Below are 25,719 nucleotides of genomic sequence, written 5' to 3'. Positions count from 1 at the left end.
GCGTACGCCTTCGTGAAAGCCACTCACAACCACAAGTGGTATAGAAGCGATGCCTCATGTCGGTGAAGACCGGGTGGACGTCGGAGTTGTAGCGAAGTCTTCGCTTTGTACAATATGGCACGCCTTATATTTGGGGTGCTTGCGTGCTTGTGACGGAGCTGCCTTGCAGCATGTCCTGGAACGAGGAATGGGAACGCTGTGTTGTTCTTGATGTGACTCTCGGGCAGCTTTGTCTACTTGATCCTTTCCACTGATCTCGCAATGGCCACGTAGACACTGGAAAATAATTTCGTGGCCTTTCTATTTGACGCCGTGATGAAGTTTGGCGATTTCTTATGTCAGCTGTTTGTGAGCTCCACGTCTGAGAACCAACTGCTTGCTGTGTAAAGCCGGTCTCGAGTCGTAAAATACAGCCCATGTACCAGGACTCTCGGTGTCAATAAATTGAAGTGCATGGCGGAGCCTTGAGTTCCGCAGCCGTGGACGTCGTGACATCTAACTCCTTGAATCACTGTGTTACTGCTGTTGTCGGTATGCATACAGAACCCCCAGAACTGGTCGATGTGGTTGATCCGTCGGTATAGATGTGCACGTCGCTACTGTATTTCTCGTACAACAAGAGTAAGCTCAATCGCATTAGTGCAAGCTACAGTAGATCTGACTTTGTCTGTAATCCCGGAATTCTGAGGTATACCTCAGTACTGCACAAACACCATAGATGAGACAGCGACCTTGCTTGCCGCAGGTGTGTAAGCCGATGTAAGCGAGGCACGATATGCACTGACAGTTGTGCTAAATGCCATGCGGGGCTTTCCAAAGTGAGTCCGGCGAGGTGGTGGCAAGATGTCCGGACAATGTGCCTGACGAGTTCAGGCATTGGTGCGTCGCGTGTTCAGGCATTGGTGGTTCAGGCAGGTGCGTCGTGATTGAATAATATTGAGAAATGGCAGTGTTTCATTCATTGACGCAATGCCTGGAAATCCAAGACATATTCTTAGAGCTTGCGCTCGATCTTTGAACTCTACGTAAATCTGTTTTGCAGGCGTTGAATATTACTGGTAGGCTGTACCGGACGAACCCAACGAACAACACCCTGTACAGCTGTAGCATTGATTGCGTGGATGCACCCCAGTTCTTTGCTGCAAAAAAACCTGAACAGATGACATACAGCAATCAGTCGCTTTTTCACGTGTCTCACGTGAGGAGTCCAGGACAAGTCTTAGTCAATCACAACACCCAAGAAACTGTGACTTCTCGAGGACGATACCGCTTGTCCGCTGATTGATATGGCGTACGCAGACATTGACTTCCGGGTAAACGCCACCACTGCGCACTTTTCCCAAGTCCTCACCAGACCTTGTTTAAAAAGGTAGCATGATGTCGATGAGGCCGCCTTCTGAATGTGAGCGCCAAGCTGAAGCCGTGTCATCCCAGACGTCCAGACACACATGTTATCCGCGCAGATGGAGAATCGAACGGTGCTTCACAGGTCCTCAAGTAGTCTGATAATGGCTAGATTAAAAATCGTTGGGCTTAGTACTCCGCCCTGAGGGACTCCGCGACTACTGTAATAGCGGACTGTCGTGCCATCCCCAGGTGAGCATGTAGAATGATCGCATATGAAGGTAGCTAAAAACCCAAGGATATATCTTGCCACCAAGTCCTATTGCTTCTAATGCTTTAAGGATGGCTTCATGGGTGACGTTATCCTAAACCCCTTTAAAGTCTAGAAACAAGGCAGCAGACAAGCGTTTACAGGATTTCTGGAATTCGACGTGCGTTACCAAGTCGTCAACCTTGTCTATTGATAAACGGTCGCGCCTGGCTCCTGTCAACGCGTATGGATAAATTTCGTAGTGCTCTAGGTACCACTCCAGACGCGTTAGAACCATCCGTTCCATTACATTTCCTACACAACTAGCAAGCGCGATCGGATGGTATGACGCAATATCCAAAAGCCACTTGCCAGCTTTGAGAAGTAGAATCAGGCGACTTGTCTTCCACTTTTGAGGAACCGTGCCAGTCTGCAACGAGTCGTTCTACAGGAGCAGGTGTGCCTTTCGAACTCGTTCCCCAAGATTACAAAAAGCACGGTATGTAATGCCCTCTGGTCCTGGCAGTGAGGAACGCCTGCATAAAGCAAGCGCAGCCTCTAGTTCCTCCAGAGAAAGAGGGCGCTCCATACGGGGATCACGGGAGAATGGTAAGTGTCGGGAGGCTGCGTTCCAGTCAGCTTGTTTCACCGGCAATCCTTCTTCACAAAGATTCCGCGACTTCAATCCCTTTGCATTGTAGGTAAAGAAGCCAGGAATTAAATGGGTGGCGCTGTCCAGGGGTTGCACGGAAGCAGCGAACGGTTCTCCATATAAGAGTCAAAGGCTTTCGGGGATCCAGATACTCGCAGAAAGACATCCATCGTTGTGAAGCCAGCTTCTTCATACGACATTGTATTTTCTTCTGTGAGCGTCCGGCCAATCTCAAATCGTGAATGGATTTTGTGCGCACTCATCTTAGTTCCGCACAGCGGCGAATTGCCCGAAGTTTTTCCACCTCGATATCGAATTCGGTGCGTGCAGAGCTTTTCAAAATCGAATGTGTGGTAACCTGTAAGGCACCTAGTATTGCTTCCCCTAGGCCGGATGGTATGTTATCTCGACAGCAGTCTTAGTTAAATTTCGGCCAGCCGGTGCATTGGATGGCTCCGGAGAAATCGGAGCTAGTCAGACCCTCAATCGCTAGATAAGTTGGAATGTGGTCACTTTCCCGCATTTCCAAATCGGAGAACCATTGAACTTTTCAGTTAAAGGAGGGCGAAACAAAGATAAGGTCAAGGCATCTACTAAACGCTGTTCCTCGCAGATATTTGGGGCTTCCATCATTTAACAAACGAAGTTGCATCTCGTCGAGATGCAACGGACACCCTTGAGTTAAGCTTGTCGCATCCCCAGAGATAGTGGTGGGCAGTGATATCTCCAGTGATTAACCATGGCGATGGAGTCGTCATCAAAGCTTCCCGTAAGCGCTCGCAATTTAGGTGACTTGATGGCGAGAAGTAGGCTCCCACAATTGTGAAACTGACCTTGCCCATCTTCACAGTGAAACACACGTAGTGTTTTTCTTTGTCAGGTGACAAGGGGCGATGAACATACGTCAAGTCACGGCGTATAAAAAGAATAATCTTGCTTCATTGCTCGTGGGTGGAGGACATGATGCACTCGTAGCCGAACAGTCTGATGCGAGATGACAGGCTTGGCTCACAAATGACATTAATCAGAAACTAATTTCACGTATACAAACTGTCGAAAGCCGGACATATACCATCTAAGTCCTCTGGCATTCATTTGAAAGACAGATGCATTCCGGACCTCCTCTCGAAACGATGGTATCTGACGGGCCATTGCTTTACTCTAGAGCCGCAAGCACTGGACCCAGGGTGCCTTGCACCTGCAGTGCACTCTGCGCAGACGAGATTTTCATGTTGCTGAGTAGTACACGCATAGCATTCAACAGTGAGCGCAACGTTATTATAACCTGGCGTTCATCAGATGTTGCATCAGCGGTTTGTGAGGGTGTCGATGTAGGCCGTATCCGAGGTGTCTTCGTGGAAGGTTGTGCGCTTGGAAAGGCGAGCCACTGTGCAGGATGATCGAGTCTTACCACTTTCTTCGTTATCGCGCTATCTTTCGTGGTGGCGCTCCGCGTCGTTGTAGCAGCCGCTTTGGCGTAAGACTGCGTGTTGCTTGTTGCAGCGTTTCGTTGCACTCTTCGGTGGCGATACCGTCGTCACCGAAGTGTAGCGGCAGCCTCGCTGCGTGTGAAATGATCCCGAGTCATGCGTTTTAGAACCGCGAATTCCTTCCGGACCCGTGGACAGTCCTTCAATGAGGTTTCGTGGGAACCACGGCAATTAGGGCACTTCAGGACAGTCGCGCGGCAGGCGTCTTCTGAATGGGATTCAGCACACCGCGAACACACCGCATTGTTCACACAGACGCTTTTTACAGGAGCAATCTTGAAGCGCTGGCGACATTGCAGGGGCTTCGGTATCTAAGGTCGAACTGCATGGCGGACATGGCCATCTTTGACGTGAGAGTGAAGGCAGTCTCCCTCAAACAAAAGCGTCACGCAGCGTGTGTTTCCGAGTCTGGTGAAATGCGTGATGACAGTTCCTTCTGTTTTTGGCTTTATTAATATTGGCAAGTCGTCGGCCGGAATGGGAACGATGACGTAATAAATGACGCCAACAGTGCCGTTACCGCCTGTACGGACCACTGATAGCACTTTTATTTTGTCCATTTCCGTGTCATTCCGAAGACATTATAGTGCGCTACGATGTAAAACACCAACAGCCCGGATATTCTTCCGTGAGTTTATTCTCACGTCTTTAATTTCATTCGGTGCGATGCCCTCGAGTAACAAAGAAAGAACGTGCCTATTCAGGAGCCGCAAATTGGTCGTAGGGTCCACGGGCAAGAAGAGAACAGTGTGCGGCCAGCACTGTGGCATATCCTTCACGGTGCAAACACTTGCTGGCGATGACGCCCGTAGCAGTCTTCTTTTTGCCTTTCGGCTAATGACACCCTTGAAGTCGTGGTCCGAGGAGTCGCAGCTGTCCGAGTACAACTCGGTGGTTTCGCTTGACTCGCTCCCACGTTTCCTGGACGTAGGACCGGACGGCTGCGAACCAGGAGAGCACTCGGAAGTTTCTTCGTCCTTTGCCGCAACCAGGGAACGGCAGCTCCTAGAAATTACTAATAAACAAAGCGAAAATGCTGAGACAACAGTGCCAACGTTCAAATAGAGAATAACTTTGTCGTCGCCCTCCTTCACCGACGCAAATAACTTGAAATTGGCATGATAACTGCTGCAGTTTGAGAAAAGTAAGTATTCCGTAGCAGTTATGAACAATTTCTGCCAAAGCTGCGGATGCCATGAGAATGTTTTAGAGATACAATGAAATGCAAAATTAACTTTGAACACACCTCATTGAAAGTCAAATTTGTTAACGATCGCACAAGGTATACGGTGGTAGCTTGTATCATGAAAAAGTATGCTCGTATGTCTAAGTGTCGATGACTATTCATCAGCCAATGTCATGTGTAGTTCGGTACGGAGGCGCCTGAAGCGATATACAATGTCTCCTGTCTTCCGTCAGGCGACTCCATCAAATTGCCTGCAAATTTCTGAATGCCTTCACGCAAAGCAATACTTCGCCTTAACGAAGGCTTCACCGCGAAAACCTTTTTTTCAGTGTCTCGTGTGGTATGTCAATATTTGCTCTGGTAGCATTGAGGTCTATGCTCAGTGAAGCCTCAAACCGGTTTCCGTAGCCGCTGACTGCGAGTGAATTGCCCGAACGTGTGGTGCCGATCGCGGTATAGGACAACAACACTTTTGCAAAACCCAAGTAAACATTGTAACAAATTCAAGTAAGCTTTTTAGTATTTTATGAAATTTGTTCACTTTAGGAACTCAAACGCGTGCAGTTTACAGTACTGCATTATACGCTTTTGGTGCTGAGCAACGAGTTTGAAAACATCGTGCTTCTTTTTTATTTAGCAATCCAAATTTTGGCCAATTTATGTAAAACATTCCAAACCGTCAATCAATGTTCCGCTTCTGCAATGACCAGAATTTATTTTTGGTCGTAACATGCAACAAATTTCACTCGGGTCTGTCGAGGGGTTGTCTACTAAAACGGTTTGTACGTTTCATATTTATTTGAATGGGTGGCATCGGAGCCTGCCCCGAGCTGAACCTTCCTCCTAAGGGCTGTTATCGCGGTGCGAAGCATTATACCGTAATCGCTCCTTCTTTGAGCGTTTGAGAGCTAAAGTTTGGTCCTTGTCTTCTTTCCTTGAATTACGGCAGTGCTCCGTATCCCTGACTGTTCTGGCTCACGACGTATAAACAACGCTCACATATTTTATTTTGTCCAGGCATGTGTGCAGTCCGAGAGCAGGAGCAGCTGGCCAGAGTGGCGAGCGGGACGGCTGGTGCACGCCCGTGGTGTGGTACGTTCGCTTCTAGCAGCTGAAGCGGGGGGAGCTTCGGACTCTGCCGCGGGGGACGTGGACATCGTGCCGAAAAGACCCAGGACCCACAAGTTATCGTAAGGTCCCGCGACTCACCTTAAATGAACTCTTACTGCATAGATAGTATAGATTCGCTAACTTCAAACTCCCAAGTTATCTCATCATCACTTCATATTCCTCACACAACGAAGAAATTGAGTTTTATATTAAATTTAATATTGAGTTACTCCATATATCCTCGTACTTTTCGGATAGTATAGACATTATCAGGTCTAGTTTAGGATCTTTTTTTTTATTATTTGCCCAGATGTTCAAGCGGGAACTTAATTGTTTAGGCAAAGCAAAAATTGAAAGTTACCTCGCATGACCTTGCAAACTAACAGCTTCCTATAGGTAAATTCTTCGCATTAAAATTACCAAGCCAAAGGGAAAGTTTTGATCGAATGAAAAACTCCTGTTTCGATATTTAAATACACGCGAGAGGCATACATACGCCGATTAGAAAACTGCCGCAACCAATTTGATTAAAATGCGTTGAAGGTAACTGAAGAAAGCTTATTCTGCCGACTGCGGGAAGAACCTTGGTTTTCGGCCTCGCATTGTTCACAAAAGTGACTCAATAATAATTAAGTTGAAAATGAGAGAGCAAGAGAAAGAGAAAGAGAGAGAGGGGGAGAGAGAGACAGAGAGAGAGCAAATGTTAAATGAAAGGCAAGGAGGTTAACCAGGACTGAGCCCGGTTGGCTACACTACACTGGGAAAGGGAAAAGGGGACGGAAAGGTTAAACGAAGAAGAGAAAGTCCACTGGGGATAGTTCAGTCACTCAGTCCGGATCACAGACGCTGACTGAATCCTGTAGCTTTCAAATATCGCAGCAGTGCTTTTGTGGCCTTTGGTAGCTGCGATATGCGAGGCCATGGTCCCGAGATCTTGTTAAAGGTGAACGGTTTTCTATCTAACTGGTTGAGAGAGAGCTGTGCTGAGGTCTTGTCTTTCATTTTCAAAGGATGGGCAGGAGCACAGTAGATGTTCTATAGTTTCCTCGACACCCTAGGCATTGCACTCGGCGCTATCAGCCTTACCAATCAAAAACATATATGCATTCGCGAATGCGACGCCCAAGCGTAAGCGGCAGAGCATTGTTTCTTCATCACGCAGAAGCCCTGGTAACAGCCGCTGTTGCATAGATTGATCGTGGTTATGCAATCGATGTTGAGTGAATTCAGGTGTGTGCCACTTCTCCAGTGTCATACGGTGCGCTAGCTTGCCTTAAAGGTATTAAAACAAGGGTTTCTCCTTCGTGTGCTATCTTAGCAGCTTCGTCAGCGAGGTCGTTGCCGTAGATACCCCAATGACCACGCAGCCATTGAAACACGACGTCGTGCCCTTTCGCGATCATGTGATGGTGAATTTCTCGTATCTCCGACACGCTTTGTTGCCATCCGTATATATGTGGACTCGGTCAAAGTAGAAAGTGTGCAAACAATCCAGAAGTGTTTGCTTCAAGGCCAAGGTAGGCAGGTCGGTCTTGTTTCTTATCCCTGGAACCGTAAGACGCACTTGAGGTTGTTTTAAACACCACAAAGCTGAAGCTGAACGTGCCGAGGATGTGAAGCCCGATGGTAGGGTGGCACGATGTTTGCTGAACTCGTTGGAGAAGGACGCCTGTGGTCTTCGTTCTGTCAGGCAGGCAAGAGAGCTTGATTGCATCCGTGAAACATGACGAACACAGGCCCTAAGCATATCGGTGCTGATGTAAGTCGTGATCGGATGGCCTTGAGTCATTATAATGGTTCCTGCTCTTGAGGCGCTCCGCGGAAGGCCTGGGCAAACACGTAGTGCCTGTGCTTGCTCGCTCGCTCTGAAGTTCTAGAAGATTTGATTGGCATGTTTTAGCAAGCACGGAAGTGCTATAGCGTGGGAATCCGATAGAGAGTGCTCGATATAACTGTAGCATGGAGCCCACTGATGATCCCCATGTTTTGCCGGCGATGAACTTGAAGACGTAAAAAATAAATGTGAGCCTCTTCTTCAAGTGGGCAACCTGAGGGCTCCAAGAGAAGTCCCGGTCAACAATGACACCCAAAAACCGATTATTTCACTTGTAGCAGATAGGCTGGCCATTGACGCATACTGGATAACGAGACATCGCTGTTCGCGTAAAAGCGACTAACGCACATTTTTTTTCTGTTGAGATGGTAAGGCCTTGTGTGTGAAGATAGTCAGATGCCTTTGTTGCTGCTTTCTGTAGCCTTGCGCGAACCTGCAGGCGAGTGACCGCTGATGTCGAGATGCAGATGTCGTAGTAGTAGATTGAAACACTCACGTCTTCCGGTAGGAATTCAGGCAGCCCAAGAAGCGGGAGGTTGGAAAGAATAGGGCTTAGAACACCGCCTTGGGGAACACCTCGGCATGTGTAGTGGTCGGTAGTCGGACCATCTTCCGTATGCACGAACGAGGACCTTTGTGTCGAGTAGTTTCTGGTCCATCGATATACTCGCCATCCTAGTTCAACTGTCAAAAGTGCGTCTAGAATGGTTTGGTGGGAGACGTTGTCGTAAGCGCCTTTTACGTCAGGAAAGAGTGCTGCTGATAATCACTTCCGAGATTTTTGCTGTTCTACAGATGATGCTAGATCGATGACACTATCAATCGATGAACGGCATCGTCGAAATCCCCCCATTGAGTCAGGGTAAATTTTGTTGGGTTCAAGGTACCATTCGAGACGCATGAGGATCGTACGTTCCATGAGTTTCCCGACGCAGCTGCCAAGTGCTATAGGCCGATAGGATGCCAGTTCGAGCGGTGACTTTCCTGTTTTAGTAACGGTACCAGGCGGCTGTGTTTCCATTCCTGTGCTACGACACCATCTTGCCATGAACTATTAAAAAGGCTGAGGAGTTCTCTTCACGCTTCTTGACCTAGGTGGCACAAAGCAGTATATGTTATGCCTACGAGCCCTGGTGAAGACGAGCTCCTACAGAGCGCTATAGCAGCTTATCACTCTTCTATAGAGAATGGAGCGTCCATGCTTGTATCTCGTGGACCGGGGATGTCGCCTAAAGTCATGGCAAGGGCCTAAACTGTTCCGCCGGTGACTTTCGCACAAAATTCCTCCGCAACTTCTAGTTCACGGCGGTTTTGACAGAGAGAAAGGGCGTTGAAAGGGCGTCGTTGCTGCGGACTTAAGCTAAGACCCCGTAGGGTACGCCACGCACGGGATAAAGGCTTGCGGGGGTCCAGTGACTCGTAAAAAGATTTCCATCTTTGATCCGCTAGCTTATCCATTCGGCGCTTTTTCTTCTTTTGCATGCGCCAAGCTTCTCTGAGGTCAAGAATTGACTTCTTGCGCCTGTACCTCCTTTCAGCTCGGCGACGTAGTGCACGAAGTCTTTCCAACTCAATGTCATTCTTTGTACGCTTTGGCGAATGTGTGAAGCAATGCGTGCAATCTTGCATTGCGTCTGCAATTATGTCTTCTAATTTGCGTGCGATATGTTTCTTGCATGTGTCTTCTACACGAGCTTGAAAGACTGACCAGTCAATTTGGGGAGATACAACCGGTATTGCGGCGTCTGGTCCATCGATTCTCACATAGGTCGGAATGGGATCAATTCCATGGTTTTCAATATCAGTGAACCACTGCACGCTCGAAGTGAGGCAACGTGACACCAAAGTCAAGGCAGCTGCTGTACGTTGTTCCTCGCAGAAATGTCGGGCTCCCGTCATTTAGAAGGCGCAGGTTGTGGCCCGATGCAAAGGATATTAGTGACCTGCCCCTCGAATTCATCCTGGAGCTTCCCCATATATGATGGTGAGCGTTGAAGTCCCCTGTTATAATTCAAAGACCGGTAGTAGCAGCCACAATATGTTCTAGTCTTTTGCTATCAAACTGACTTGTTGGTGATAGGTAGACGCCAATAAGAGTAAAAGACATTCTCTTGTTTTTCACAGTAACACATACGTATTGGTTACTGTCGTGTGGCGCTACGGGTTGGAGAGATGCGTAAGGTATTTGCGAATGTAATCCAGAACCTTACTACTACGGATACACGTGGTTGAAACAAAAGGTTCATATCCTGACAGACTTATGGAGGCTGATACGTTCGGTTCACAGATAATCAGTGCAGAAAAGTGGTTGTCCAACACGAACTGTCGCAACTCCGAAATACGTGACCTCAGGCGTCCCGCATTCCATTGGAATATGGAGGCACTTCTGACAACATCCCGGAACGATCGCTGTTGTTGTCGATGAGCCATGGTTCTACTCTAGAAGCTCTCAAGCACTGGACTTCTGAAGGCTCGCAAGAACCGGATTGATGGCATCCAGCAGTTGCAACGCACTTCAAGCTGTTGATGTCTGTAGCTTGTCCAGAAGAACACGAATAGCACTCATCAGAGAGCTGATCATGACAACTTGTTGATCCTGGGCCGACAATTTATCAGGAACAGACGAAATGTCCCTTGCTGTAGAACTCTGATTTCACTGAGTAGGGGCATGTATCATCGGGAGTGCAGGCCAAGCGCCAGCAGCCGTGCTGTTCGATGTACCTTTGTCCTTTGAGCTGACTGCTTTTGGCCCGGGCGGAAGAGCGGGTGGTAATGTACGTGGCTGGCGTTCTGCAGCGGTTTTAGAGGTTCTTGATCAGCGTCGGCGACGTGATCGTCGTCGCTTAATAGATGCTGCTGCTTCTCGGTGAGACGAGTGCTCTCTAACCATTTTTTTTCAATATTGCCATTTCCTTCCGAATCAAAGATTATTCCTTCGAGGATGCATCGTGAGGACCGCTACTGTTTGTGCACTTCAGCACATTGGCCTCGCTCGTGTTAGTGGTGTGGGGCACATTGCAGCGAGAACAGGCGGAAGTGTTATTGCATACACTACTCACATGGCCAAGCTTCATGCACTTCCAGGAATCCAACGCAGCCGCGTGTTCTACGTCAATCGCTAGGACGTTCCTATGGGTGTTCACTCTGATGTCTTTGATTTCATTTGGAGCCAGCGCGTCTAGATGTGAACACACGGCTTGCTTGTTGAGGCGTCTCAGGTTGTCAGTGGCGAGAACTGGCACGAACAGGATTGTGAGCTGCTCGGTATTGCGCGAAGGTCTCACGGTGGACTCACTCGAATTCGGTGATGCGCTGAGAAATCTTCGCTTTGCTTTACGACTCCGCACCAGCTCGAAGGTGTCGTCGCAAGAAGCTTCACTGCTGACATAGTATACTGCATCGTGTCGTCGCTGTCAGTATCGTTCTCGGTGCCGTTGCGCTTCCTGGAGGCAACCGCCGCGGGCACTGCCGAGTCCGGCGGACGCGAGTGAGACTCCATCTCCATCGCAGTTAAGGAGGAAACAGCAGTTCAAGGCAGAGTCTAAGAAATTCACAAAATGAGTAGAGCTGGAAGAATCGGCGCTCTCGAAGTTGAAAATGACAAGTATAAAGCACATATACCTTACAAATCCATAACCCTGCGTCAACAGCAAGTATCATAATTGGTATAAAGTGTATCTTTTAAAGCATCTGAAATGGAGAGATTTGTTATACTATACGCGTCACGTGATGGTGCTAAAAAGTTTGCGAGGATTCGGTTGTGCGCAACCCACGTCTCCCTAGGGTAAATCGGCAAGGGTTGGCTCCACGATACGACACGACGACGTGTGCGCGCAAAACACAGACACACACACACACACACACACACACACACACACACACACACACACACACACACACACGCACACGCACAGAGAGAAAGAGAGAGAGAGAGAGAGAGAGAAAGCTTTATTCAAAGCCCTTGCTGGGCTAAAAGGAGGCGGGGGGCCGGGTGCGCAGAGAAACGCAGCATTGCATCTAGCGACGAGCCGACGGACTTGGCCTGTTCTTGGCTCACATATGGAGCTACATCCCACGAAAGCGCAACGTCTAGGACACTAAATGCATTTATTGAGCAACCCGCCGTAGTGGCTATATGACGTGGCGCTACTAAATCAGAGGGCGCGCGATCAAGTAACGGCCGCGGATGCCGAGGAGGCCGCATTTCGACGGCGGCAAAACTGCAAAAAATTCCAGTGTACCATTCATTTGGTGCCCATTAAGGAACCCCCTAAGGTCTAAATTAATCTGGAGTCCCCACTACGGCGGGATTCCTCATGGTATCGTGGTTTGGGGAATATTATTTTTTAATTATTGCGCCTGATTGCATCGTCACTAAATGCAATACTTCCATCAGCAATGGCGAACGATTAATTTCTCCTTTCTCTTAGCTCTTGCAGCCAATAATTAACTTGTTCGTGTACTTCGAGATGGTGAATCAATTTGTTTTATGCAAGAACGCAGCGTGACTGCACAATAAATACGGATTCGCATATTGTGTAATAATGCGGACTGATTAGAAATTGCGCGAAGCAACGTCCAATCACTTGTCTTTCTTGGAATACAGTGTCCGGAGCATGGAAATAAAGTTATGGAAGTTTGACACTTCTGTCGAAGCCACCATGATTCACGTCCGAAAGGGTTAGAAACAAGAAAACAGCATTACATGTTTTAGCGCTTCTAGTTCAATGGTTATTTGAGCGGTGCTTCTTGAACTAGGTCACAATTGCTTGTGCATGCTCTCGACGAGCATGACCGCAACAATGGATGGACGGATACTATGAGCGTCCCCTTTGGAACGAGGTGGTGCGTTCTGCCACCAAGCTCTTGTTATTTTATTGCCTAACGTCCTACTTGTGCGAAAAAAAAGAAAAGGAAGAAAACCCATGATGAATCCCCATAGCCAAAGTTTCTGAATTCCTATGGTGAATTCCTTGTTTTTGCGAAACTGTTAAGGGATTGTTTCCCCTGTATCGTGTGAATACGCAACAGTTCCCATATGTGGACCGATGCCGAAGATAGTCCTATACCAGGCCGACCCGTGGCTGAGGTGCAATTCGCCATTAAGGGGAACACATACACAGCTTCGCCGGTCATCCTTCTTCACATTGCGGCAGGGCACCGAGTTTTGGAAACGTGTTTATCGTGTGACCCTAAGACATGTATTGCTGTGATTCAAAATTGAATAGAGTTTTTCTATTACTTCTTACTTTAGCAGGTAGCCAGCGGAGGCGGCCGTCTGGGATTATACCAATATATATATATATATATATATATATATATATATATATATATAAGTTCTACTTCTGACAAAGAAGAATCGTTCAAGGAGGGACAATGTTTCAGACACAGTCGTGCTCTCTGTCTCTGTCGGCCATAGCTGCCGACTCTGAAGGCCGATGTTATATTGCATCGTCTCATCAATTTCGGCGAACGACGTTGGTCGCAGATGCGGTCCAGCGCTTTAATAGCCAGTAGTCTGCAATGCGACATCGCCCACATAGATTGCGACACTTATCGGATGGTTCTTTCTCTCAGGTGAACAGCGAGGTAGGCCTGCTGAAGAAGCGCAGTTGACGTGGCGACAGTACGCTTCTCATCTCGAAGGTCATTTGCCGACTTCTCGGCAGCGCTACTAGATGGTGCAGCGCGTCCAGAAAGAGCGAAGGAGGAGCAATCGTCACATGACAGGTTTCTCGGCGTTCGCATGTTCGGGTGTGCCATGCATTTTTGGTGCCACCTCAGGACTCGCAGCGGCGGCGCTAGATGGTGCGAAGTGTTCTTGGAGAGGCGGCATAGAGAAATCGCGCTGCAGTACACGCCTCATAAAAAAGTCTGTCATTTAAGCATATGCTAAAGAGGATGAGGGTGAAAGCCTGTGCGCTTACGAGACATTCATTACACTCCTTCATAATGTAATTGTAATGCGTTGTTGCTTTCTATTACTTCTTTTCTCCCACCGAATGTTGCGGGCTCGAGTGCTTTAATTAATTCTACCTTCATTACCTTAACCATTCATTACCATTAACTTTTCCTTAATTCACATAAAATATCGCGGCTTCGACTCCCACCAAAGTCGTGGGTTTGAGTGGCCTAATTAGCAAATCCTAATTAGCTGTTGCCTAATTAACTTCGCCTTAACTAACACCAATAGTTGTGGGTTCGACTCTGAACCTTCACGACGTCAATTGGAATCCCACCTAAAGGTACCGCCGGCTCACCAACGTCTCCAAGCGAGTTCTACTCCCATCAAAGGTCGAGGATTCAACTTTTAATTTTGGTTCCACAACGCCGGACGGTCAAATTTTCGTCCCATGAGCCATCTAAGGCCCCCGGCTTAATAAATCGTTTCGAAGGTGGCAATATGTTTTGTGGCTATACTGATTTAACGATATTACCGGTCGACATTCATGGTCAAATGGTTTCTGCCAATTATCATTTATCAAAATGTACTGTGAAAGCTTTCGCTATTTATTGAATGAGATTGTTATGTCATTTTGCACTGTCATGTTGGTCACTGGAAAAATGCAATCGAGAGGAAAACTATCCCTTTTGATATGGGATAGTTATTCTTTATTTGCGCCAGCGACTGTCTGTAAGGTTCTCATCCTGCAAGAAATATTGATACGGAAACCGCCACAATGTGGCTGCACTGAGGAGGAAGAAGACGACGTGTGCCTGCTTGATATAGCGTCGCCATTATTGCCACCGTTTTCTACGTGTAAATATATTGTAAATAGACTTGTACATCAGCTACACGCAACATTAATTTGGCGGAGGTGTTAGGTAAGGTGAAGCGAGGATTTCGTGCCAATGTCGTCATTGCAGCTTCACCTTGAGAAACGGCACTGTCTAGTTTCCCGATCGGAGGCGGACGTTCCCCGTACCCGTCATGGAGCTCCGCAGCGGTCGCAACGGCGACAGTGTAATTTCGGCTCCAGCTGGCGGCACTTCATCTACGCAAGCGTCTCCGCCTGCAGCCCCGAACTACGTCGCTGTTTCCCCCCCTCAGGATCCTGGTGTTTACTCCGGAGTCGGCAGTCCTGATGTTGACGACTGGGTCCGCTTATACGAACGTGTCAGCACCTGTCACAGGTGGGATCCGACTATTATGCTTGCCAACGTTCTTTTCTACCTCAACGCAGCTCCACTGGCATAGTTCCAGACTCACGAAGAGATTTCGAGCTAGGATCTCTTCAAAGATAAGCTCCGCGACCTTTTTGGCAATCCGTTCGGTCGCCAAGTCAATGGTAAGAAAGCCCTTGCCACACTTGTACAGACGTCGACGGAGTGCTACGTGTCGTGCAGTCTCGATGTCTTGGCCCTTTGGGCCAAGGCTGACCCGAATATGTCTAAGGTCGATAAGGTTAATCACGTCCTCAAAGGCATTGTGACGACACCTTCAATTTACTGGTGTTAACGAACGTCACCAGCATCGATACGACCCTTAAGGTGCGCCGCTGTCTCGAGCATGCTAAAAGCCACCGGGTATCCCAGCACATCACGCGATTTCCCAACACAGCTGCTACGTCCTCTTGCGATGACCTCTTCCACCAGCCGTCGCGATGTGACAACTGGACCCGCATCATTCGTCCTGAGGTCGAAGCAGCACAACCGGCAGCCCCTTCATTCCCGTCACCTGATCATTCTCCGGTGACAATCTCCTTGATCCAGGCCGTCGCCCGTCAAGAGTTGTCCAACGTCGGCCGGCAAACCATTCGTTCTGTACGCTCTGAACCTCTTTCATCGGGTACGTCCCCACCCCGCTCCTCTTACTCCTCCTATTGACAGCCAACCCCTCCGAATGGCGAACCGTGGACGACAAGCCGATCTGTTTTAACTGCCGACGCACTGGACATGTCGCTCGCCACAGCCACAGCCGCTGGACTTCTCCGACGCGCTATTCTTCTGATTACCACCCTCGTCCCTCTAGCGCGTCCTTTTCCGTCGCTCCTTCTATGCCTGCCCCATCATCGGACCCTGCGACCCCTCAGACACGACCCCGCTACTTCCGCTCGCCTTCGCCCTCCCGCCGTCAATCTCGTTCGCTCCCGTCAAGCCGTGCTCCTTCTCCGACCTACTCGCCGCACCCCCGACCGGAAAACTAGACAGTGCAGCTTCTGGAGGTGAAGCTGCAATGTCGACATTGGCACGAAATCCTCGCTTCACCTTACCCAGCACCTCCACCAAATTAATGTCACATGTAGCTGATGTACGAGTCTATTTACAATATATTTACACGTAGACCAACGGTGGCAAAGATAGCGAAGCTATATCGACCGGGCACACGTCGTCTTCTTCCTCCTCAGTGCAGCTGTTCCGTATAAATATTACGTAAGAATACAGGTTAAATGCCATCACATGTACTCTGAAAACAAGCACACCTTTCTAGCATACATATAGGCCCAGCGTGCCTTTAAAATGTACCTAAATTCATGTTCTTGCTACGCTTTAATGATGCATTGTATCGACATTTCATTCCGTTGTCATTTTCAATTTCTTTTGTAAAGCTTACACACAAAAAGTGAGTTTCAAGTTGGAAATACAAATCATGGACGAAAATAAATAAGCTCCGTGCATAGCAGTACTTGCAGTGCCTAAAAGTTCTCCAATTTTCTTAACCCAGACACGATATAGTGGAAAAAAGAAATACAACGTGATTGGCTTGGCAAGACACTTCTTGGGAAAATTGCATAAGACGAAAAAAAGGATGTTTCTTCTTTAATTTTTTTACAAATGAACATAGTATCCCCATTTCAAAAGTCGTCGGGATACTAGTGGACTAATTATCGTTCTTCCTCCATTTTTACTTCTTTAACTCCTTATAACTCCATAATTTATCTACTTTGTCTACACCCTGGCTAACCTCTCTGTATTTACTTATTTCTTCTTCTATTGTAATGTAGGCGTCATCTTATTTGTCTTCGGTTCATCCACCCTAATTTAAGCTAAAACGTTTCCACGATTGATCATCTCCAGTCGTCCAAGTAAAATGCACACCGGACATTTCTTGGCAGTCTTGAGACTTCTTTAGTTCTGTGTGAGAAGATACCGCATGTTTCGCTCGTGTATACGATTTTGTATCTCGTCGTGAAATGCGGCTGTTATCGTCCCATCACTGAACAATGGAGCATTTCGCTTGATAAGGACGTTTCATGAAAGAAGACGGAGAGTGAAACAATAAAAACAATGTTAAGGAGGTTAACCAGAGAATGTCTCCAGTTAAATGTGCCCTGCCCTGCTCAAGGGATCGAGGGCTACGACAGATGAGAGAACATAAAAAAAGTAAAGAATGACACCACAAAGCTATTTGTGTTCCTGTGAATGGCATGCGACATTGTGACAATGCCAATGTCACACAATGCCAATGTCAGTGTCACCAAAAGTGTCAGACAATCATAATTCGTCGCGCCATCCGGCAGGTGTTAAGTGAAGAGGCGCCATTATAGAGTGAGAAATTCTTTTTTTCTGGGGGAGATGGTATGTAGTGCAGAGGGCAGTACTGGTCTTAGGGATTTAAATGCAAGGCCCCTAGCGAAGAATGTTCGCCGTCGTTTCGTTGCACCAGCAGAAGTAAGAAATGGGCTGCTGGCCATTTCGATGATGGAGGAGAACGCATTTGGAAACGAGGCTCCAAGCCATACACGTCGCGGGGAAACCCTCTGGTAACATAGTGGGCTGATGGATTGCATCCCGCCTCTGTAGTTTTCACGTGTCCGCCTTCAGCGATGCAATTACTCCGCCTACAGAGGCCACTTACCGTTCGACCTTAAGGCGGAGACCAGTATTTTCAGTAGTACCCTTGGATAATGCCAGGGGCCTTAAGCGTAAATAAATCATGGTGATGATGGTTTTGCTGCCTACTAATAGGACCAATTATTTGTGCTCATTTCACTCAGCTGAGCTTCCTCGACACCGGAGGTGGACACGCACCAGACGGGTATGTTTGATTGCAAGCGCTTAATAACCAGGGTAGGTTGCACCTAGCCTTTTGTACTTAAATGACCGTACAATAGTATTCTTTAAATGGAATATACCAGGAATGTCAGGCAGTCAAGAACTTTAGTGAGGTCCTGAAGAGTTTCAAGCGGTTGGAAATCCCCTGCGGGGAACTCCTCCGGCCGAAACCGTAGGCGACGCTCCAGTCGGAACGGGAACGGGGTCACGCTCCACCAGTTCTTGGGTCCTCTGGACGGCCTTGAGTTGCAGTTTGAGGTCCGGGCTTTTGAGGAGTTCTTAGCATTCGGGCTCACTGGAGAGAGGGCCCTTTGGTAACGCGGTACATTGCCATATTATATGCGAGAAGGAGCAATAAAGTTCTGGGAAGTCTGGGCAATTTGCTGGAAGTTGGGAGTGCGGGAGCGGGTATTTTATTCTGCCTTTTCGATAGTGTGAGGTGATTTCCTGATAAGTGAGTAGCGGGTCATTAAACTAAATGTCCAGCCACTTGGAGATAGGGAGAAGGGGAGACATTCGGTTCGTTTAGTATTAGTCTACCGGCTTTGGATTAGGATAGGCGGAGTATTTGCGCCATAGTGTGAGCCTCGACCACTTTGTTGATGTTGTTGTGCATGCCTAGCTCATCAACCTTTGCTGTACTTGCTCTTTGTGGAATGCCCAATACCTGTTTGATGCTCTTGCATATGAGTGTGTTTAGTTTTGTCCTTTCTATTTTCGTCCGGAGTTGGGCAGAGGTGACGTAATTATTGTTGCTTATAAGGAACGCGTGCTACACGCGCAGAAAGTTATCTTTGCAGAGACCCTTCCTGCGCCTCGAGACTCTATGGATGAGTCTAATCATGTTTTCAGTTTTGGTGCTTAAGTGTTTGATCGTGTGCCCGTGGCATGCGGTGGCTTCTATTAGGAGCTCAAGAATTCGTATGTGGTTGACTCGCGGAATCTGTTGTCCGTCTCTTCGTGTGTAGTGCGATCGGAAGTTCGTCTAGAGGAGTTAGGTAGCGGACTCCTTGGCAAGACTTGCGAAAAAGTATGAGTTCCGATTCATTGGAGGATAGTTTCATTCCTGTGTCTAGTAGGTACTCTTCCGTGGCATCTAGGGCAGACTGTAATGCCTGTTCCATGTCTGCCAGGGAACCTCCCGGGCTCCGGATGGTAATGTCATCTGCGTCTATATAGAGCGCAGTTTACGTTCGAGATGTTGCATAGATTGTCTGCGAGTCCCTTCATCACTATGTTAAATAGTAATGGATTGATGACTGAGCCTTGTGGTGTTCCGATGGAGCCCATCGTGGAGGGGTCAGACTTAAGTTGTGAGACTCGTAGTCGCGCTTCTTTGTCTTTTATGAAGGAGCGTACGTACTACTGAAATCTCTGGCCGAGGCCGAGGCCTGCCACAGACTACGAAGTGGTGCGTGACGGTGTCGAATGCTTTCGTGAGATCGACTGCGAGGATGCCTCGAACGTCTTTTTTTTAACGTCTAAGATCTGTCTCTTTAGGAGTAACATGACATCCTGGGTGGAGAGGTGGGGTTGAAACCTTAAAATGTTGTGCGGGAGGAGTTCGTGTTCCTCAATGTAGCGTGACACTCGGGTTTGAATGACGTGCTCGGCTACTTTACCCACTCATGAAGTAAGGTAGCTGGGGCGTAAATTGTCCAGGTTAAGTGGTTTTCCCGGTTTTCGGATGTGGACCACCATGGGAGTGCACCATTGCGTTGGTACCTCTCCTGTTTCCCACAGGTGGTTGATGTCTTTCGTGAGTAATGTAATGGCTAGGTCGTCTAAGTTACGTAACAGTCGGTTGGTTACCCCGTCGGGTCCTGAGGCCGATCTGCTGTTTAGGTTGTGTAGCGCCTCTCGGACTTCTGCTTCCGTGAAGGCAGCGTCTAGTTCGGGAGTTGTTTCGCACTTTATGTCGGGTAATCGTTGGGGTGAGCGTCGCCTAGCAGTAGGTATCGCTTTGCAATTTCTTCCAGGCAGGACTCTTCCCTTCCCCCTCTCTCTTTATGTGAGTGTAGATTTCGGTGTAGTGCGTGGCTTTGGTTATGGTTATCTTTCGTTTGGCTGTCGTCTAACATGCGTTTCAGGTGGTTCTACTTACCTCCTGTCCGCATGCGGCCGTCGGCTGCCGAATAGAGTTCGAGATGTTGGTGTTTTGTGAGCTCCCTACAGTATTGGTCTATATCTCGATTGAGGATTGCGATGCTTTGCGCAAGCGTCTGTTGAGACGTCGCTTTCTTCATCGCGCAAGTATCGAAGCCTTGGCCTCGAGTAAGTGTGCTAAGTGAGGGTCAGCCCCTGGGACCTCCAGTTCCGTTTGTATGGTTTTCGTGGCTCTGGTTATGTCGCCCTTTATCGAAAAGAGGAGTTCCGTGAAAGAGTCGTACGTGTTCGTATCTTCCTTCCGTAACTTACGGAAGGTATCCCAGTCTGGGAAGGGTGAACAATCTGTGTGGGGTGATCGTGTTTGGTATTTTTGTGCGTATGACGAAGTGATCGCTGCCCAGCTTCTCTTGCATGTTCGTCCATGCGTAGTTTGCAACATTTTCGAGTAACGTGATTTCTGGCCTAGTATCGCGCCGCGTCGATGTACCCACTCTGGTGGGGAACCTGTGGTCGGTCACCAGGTTGAGGGACACGTCGTCTATTGCGCGCGAGAGGTTGTTGCCGCTAGGCTTGATTGTGGGGTAACCCCACGACGGGCGGGGGCCGTTGAAGTCACGTGCGATAATGAGCGGTGAGTTTCGTGCCATTGATGTGGCTTTAGTAAGGATCGTATGGAATGATTGGCTGTAGTGCGCGGGGGAGCTGTGGACGTTCAGTAAAAAAACACTTTGTTTTAAGAGTCGGTTAGGTGCGAGCTTGATTAGGATCGCCTCGATGCGACTGTTTTTCGCTAGGACGTCGTGAACGATGGTCGCGAATTTTGTAGTAGCAGGCGTGGCGATGCCTCTCCTGGCGTCCCCTCCTCTTTGGGAGACGGGGCTGTACCCTGAGACCTAAAGGGTTTCGCATAGGGTTTCCTGTAACAGCATTGCGTGCGGCTTTTTGGGTTGAATTTTGAGGTACTGTTGCAGCGAGGATTCGCGTTTCGCTTAGCTGGCGCAATTCCACTGCCAAATTTCTAAAGTATCCCGTGTCGTGTTAACCATGATGGTATTGCGAGAAATTTATCTTTGCCGAAGGGGAAACAAGACAAGAAAAAACATCTTATGCTTGTCTAACTTGCGAAGTAGAGCAATACACGTAAACCCACCGTGGAACGTAGCGTCGAGCTTCAATATTTTCACAGACGTGTAAGTTAATAACAACAAGCACCAAAACAACAACAAGAATATCAACAAGAACAAGAACGACAGCAATACGCTAGGCTGTACAGAGCGCGCTGTCGACCGACCCTCCCTCTTTCTCTCTAAGTAATTTATTGCCGACGCTTTACATTTTCCCTCTCGCAAGCTTGGTCAGGCGGTTTTAGCCGGTATACACTCCGGGAGCTTTGTGGCGCCGTGCGTGGTAGCAGCGCTGACAAAGCACCTCTGCGCCAAATGCCACCAGGGATACGCCACATCCAGCGAGGTAAATGGAAGCGTAGTCGCTGAACGGAATGTCAAATGTTGCGAAGGTTGTCCGGTCGCTGCAGGGCTTGACGTTCTTTCTAATGAGTTCCCAAATGAGCCCAGACTCTTGCAGCGCCAGTATCAACCTTCGATGCTGGTGCCTGCAGTATAATCGGTGAATATGAGTGAGTGGAAGCGTGAAAGTGCACACTGAAAGGAGGTGCTCTGGTAGCTTCATTTCAGTCCTGTCATCGTCTGAACATATTATTAGGGATGGGAAGTGCAACCCGGACGAAGGACACAAGGAAGTCCACGGTACGAGTTCATTTCATTGTGTCCTTCGTCCGGGTTGCGCCACCCACCTCTAGAAATATGTTCAGTCACACATTCGCCCAGCTTGCAGTGATAATTCTGTCATCGCCTGCCGTAGATTATCACAGTGTTCGCTACATTCAAGTTCATACTTCTTTTTGCACCACTTCGGTTGCGCTAAATTACAGGTATATTACTCCATACGTTATGACCTGCCAAGTGAGTGTCATAAACAAAGGATTTTTCTTTTGCGCCTCGTTTGGTCTCTTAACTTCGCTGTCATTGTTCTCCATTCCGTAGCTCATTGCGCGGACCGTAGCTTGCTTTGAAGCATGCCTGTTATCTTCTAAAGTTCAGCGCTGTAGGTTAGTGCTGGTGTTGTGAAAACTGGTTGTAGAGACGTTCTGGCTACAAGGATTTCACGAGGAGCATGTGCCTTATGCGATCGAGCCCATGGCTATTAATCTGTTATATCTCACTTCTCCTAATGATTTATCAGGTTGTCATTGCAAAGAAGTGCTTTACTTATTGGCAGGACCGAGGGTCCCGTTGCAGCCTTTGACTATGGGACCTTCGTCTTGAATATTGTCTGTTACCCATTCATTGTATTTAAAGAATAATAAACTGAAACTTCAACTGAAGCCAGGCAATGTTCCATCAGATGTAGATTTACTTGTAACCGCTAGCGCTGTACACACTAACCGAACAGCTAACTAGATGACAAGACATGTTCACCGTGTGAACCTTAACACCACACTAAGGTCCCAAGCGGCAGCGTATACAATCACTTTAAATGTTGTGGTATAAATAGGTTTTATTGCTCATGGCATCTGCCGAAATTTAGCAACAACGTGTCGAATTGTATTCAAATAAGTTGGTAAGAAGAGACAGGTTCTGTAACGCTATCTTTTTATTTAGACAGGTGGTACCTCAAGTCCTGCGGATAACGCGGGTGTCACAAGAATTATTGTTCCACGAATTCACAAGCAGTGGTCAAAAACGCAATCAGATGGGACATGATTCATTGATTTTCGCATCTGTTAAGGGTCTACGTAGAACATAGTATTTGTACCTAATCCCGAATTTTCTTGCGCGTAACATGGGGAATTGATTTTACAAGTTATACGTGTTACAATTTTTTGTCTTCGTGAGGGTAAGAAGGCCTGCGCTCTCTCTTTCTGTGTTCGTGCTAAAAGCTGCACTTGACGTAGTCATTTCACCAGCATCACACTACCTATGCAGCAACGTGACAATTCGTATCATAAAAATTATCAGCTAAAGACAAATAGTGTTAGAGCCAAGTAGTTGTCAAATAGTGGCTAATCAATCGCCTGTGGCAATGAAGCATGGTCTTTAGCACCTACTGCTGAACCATTGCGGTCTTCAAGCTGCAACATTCGCACACCGCTATGTGTCTGCGCAAACTGAGATTTTTATCAGAAGCTATCAATGACGATGCAAGGCATAGCTTTTTATGCGAGGTATCTTTAAACACGCAGCTTGTCCAAACCATTTCTCCACGAAAATCGCCATTGTACCAACGTTATTTCAGTAGTTGTGTACACTTTTAGTCACAACAAAGAAATCGGGCATCTACATACACTTACCTCAAGGGAAATCTGATGTGCGTCGGTAGCCAGTTCAAATAAAATAGGAGTTCTTCGTCGCTTACCACAAGACCGCCCGTACAGCTGCTGCCTTTCTGGTAAAGGGTGCACAGCTCCAGCATTGCATGCGACCCTTGTTCAGCGAGTGGAACGCAGAAACCATGGATGTCGTCAGTAAGGCATGTCTTGTCGCAGTTCTTTAGCGCTTGACGCAGGGACATTAAGTGCGGCACGTTTCCGCTGAACTCATCAATAAGGTCGGTAACAAGAAAGTGCGTGCATGGCAATATGTTGCCGGTGTCCAGGCGTGACGTAAACTCTGCCACGTGCCTTATTTCGGATGAAAGGGTGGGAATGCTTCGAGACGCGGTGATTTCAGTCCTAGTGAACTGCGCCAACACGAACATTGCGAACATCCAGGCGACAAGAGATACTCTCACAAGGACCGACTTTGGCTTCTCGACTGTCACCGGACTCTGGCCCAGATAGGTTCCCAAAAAGAACATGATCCATCCTGGATGATCGATAGTAAACGCGGAGTGTCGGCTAGCCTGTACAGCGACTAACAGGAGAAACACGAAAGCCAAGGGAAACAATGCGAGAGAGATCTGCAAGAACGACAACCACGTTGACGAGAACGACGGACGCAACGGTGAGGCTCGGCGAGAGAGAAAGCAAACCGAAATTGGTGGCAGCATGATGTGTCCGTAATACGAACTCAGGCTAACGGTATCTGAGGTGGCAAATACGAAATCCACGCGTCGGTCCAGGAGGAGTGAATCAGTTCCGTCACTGTTGCACAACTCGACCAAAGTAGTGTTGGTAGCGGCGTAAGCCAGCTTTAGGAGTGCCACGAACTTGTCTTCCCGGAAACAAAGGCTAGTGTCCTTGTCGACAGCCGCGAAAGTTATACGCTCGCCTTTGGGGTACTTGCCAGCACGTGGCATGCGTTGTGCAGTGATCGCGTCTTCGGCAGCTGCGAACACGCGACGTTCCTCGCAAGACCGGTAGCCGTCGAGTGGCACGTTGATTTCGGCCTCAGTGACGCTAATCACTTGGCACAAGTGCCCAGAGAACGTGCTCAAAACTTCCTCGTGCTCACGGACAGCAAAAAGCCACTGAATGTTCGAGTGGTACCTCTCGAACGATGCAACAATTGGTCTCAACTCTTGCAACAAGTTGGCCTCGTGCACGGACACAAAAACTACACCCGGCATAGGAAAACTGCTGTCACTCTGTGTTACGTACCTAGCGAAATGTTTGAGAGAACTGCGCCTTGCAAGGATATCCCACGTGGTTACTGAGAGTGGATAGGTTGCATTGAGTTTGAAGGACAGCGCGGTGTGGGCTGAAGAGGTGACCACGGCAACGGGGGATGACGGACTCGCGAGCGCTTGGAGCATGTCGAGCGCCAAATCACCAGGTTGGCCGGAAACTGTGATTAGAGAAATAATTAGCAAAATGGCTGATTTCTGTAGTGGCATGACTTTTCTCATTCTCCTAAACAGTCATGCACAGCCCCAAATGTTCCTTTCGCCTGCTCGGCTATGCGACTCGCCACATACGCGATATTGAAAATGCGTTCTGCTGGGAGTGCTATATCGGCAATGAACTAGGCCTTAGATTACCTTGGCAGGAGAAAAAAAAGAGCACTTTTCGAGAGCTCTTGCACCCATACTTTGCACTTAGATGATGGCACGTCTATGTTTCATCACTGAAGACTTTGTGCGGCGTATGTTTTTTCCAAGTATACGCAAATGGGAGTTCGCACGCTACCAAGTAAAGCGACTGACAGTTCAGATTTGAAGTTAAGTGGTAGGAATAAGGCAACATGGATTATATACAAACTTGGGTTTCTAGCTCTAGTTTATATTGAAAGGCGAAGTGGAGCTGAGGCATCAACCACTTTCGTAAAGCGGATCATCACTTTTCTATTAGAGCAGCATAATGAGCACCAAGGTAAGAGAAAAACATTCAAGAACAAGGCAAATTTACAAGGTTTGATAAAAGTAGGAAGTCCTTGTGGATTCTGTTTGTCACTGCGAAAGGCCTTGCTTTTGAATCAACCATAAAGTAGGCTACTACTGCTGATGCTCTTTCAAAGCGCTTCTCAGCCATGCGATGCTGGCTTTAAGAGCTCTTTTCTGAAGAGTGTGCTATCTTGTGCTCCCCAAAGCTTTTACGATGTCGTCCGCGTGTTCATATATTCGCTTACCAGCGTATTACAGCGTAGAAAAGAACGCCTGACATATCGATCGCTGAAGAATGACAAATGTGGCTCTTACAACGTCTTTTGGGGAAACTTAATTTATAGCATTCGCGTCTGCCTGTGAGGCGCTGTTGGCTGAGTTTCAAGACGTAGCTTTAGGGAGCCCTTT

General features: G+C 48.0%; 2 protein-coding genes across 4 annotated transcripts in view; both read left to right on the top strand.

Moving 5' to 3' along the window:
- Positions 1-25,719, top strand: part of LOC142590267 (pleckstrin homology domain-containing family A member 8-like) — a 278,236-nt gene that overhangs the window by 87,193 nt on the left and 165,324 nt on the right. The gene's annotated exons all lie outside the window — the stretch shown is intronic.
- Positions 1-25,719, top strand: part of LOC142590266 (uncharacterized) — a 236,617-nt gene that overhangs the window by 109,366 nt on the left and 101,532 nt on the right. Inside the window, exons 12-13 of one of the 3 annotated variants that reach the window (XM_075702221.1) lie at positions 5,940-6,112; positions 13,444-13,576. In XM_075702221.1, the coding sequence (XP_075558336.1) occupies positions 5,940-6,112; positions 13,444-13,447 (177 nt within the window). In that variant the 3' untranslated portion in view covers positions 13,448-13,576. Of the gene's footprint in view, positions 1-5,939; positions 6,118-13,443; positions 13,577-25,719 lie in introns of those variants that run through there. The other 2 variants (XM_075702222.1, XM_075702220.1) reach the window with 2 other exon arrangements.

This window comes from Dermacentor variabilis, chromosome 8 (assembly GCF_050947875.1).
Source record: "Dermacentor variabilis isolate Ectoservices chromosome 8, ASM5094787v1, whole genome shotgun sequence".
Classification (NCBI taxonomy): Eukaryota; Metazoa; Arthropoda; class Arachnida; order Ixodida; family Ixodidae; genus Dermacentor; species Dermacentor variabilis.
Note: the sequence above shows the minus strand (reverse complement) of the source record. Positions and strands in the feature narration are given on the sequence as shown.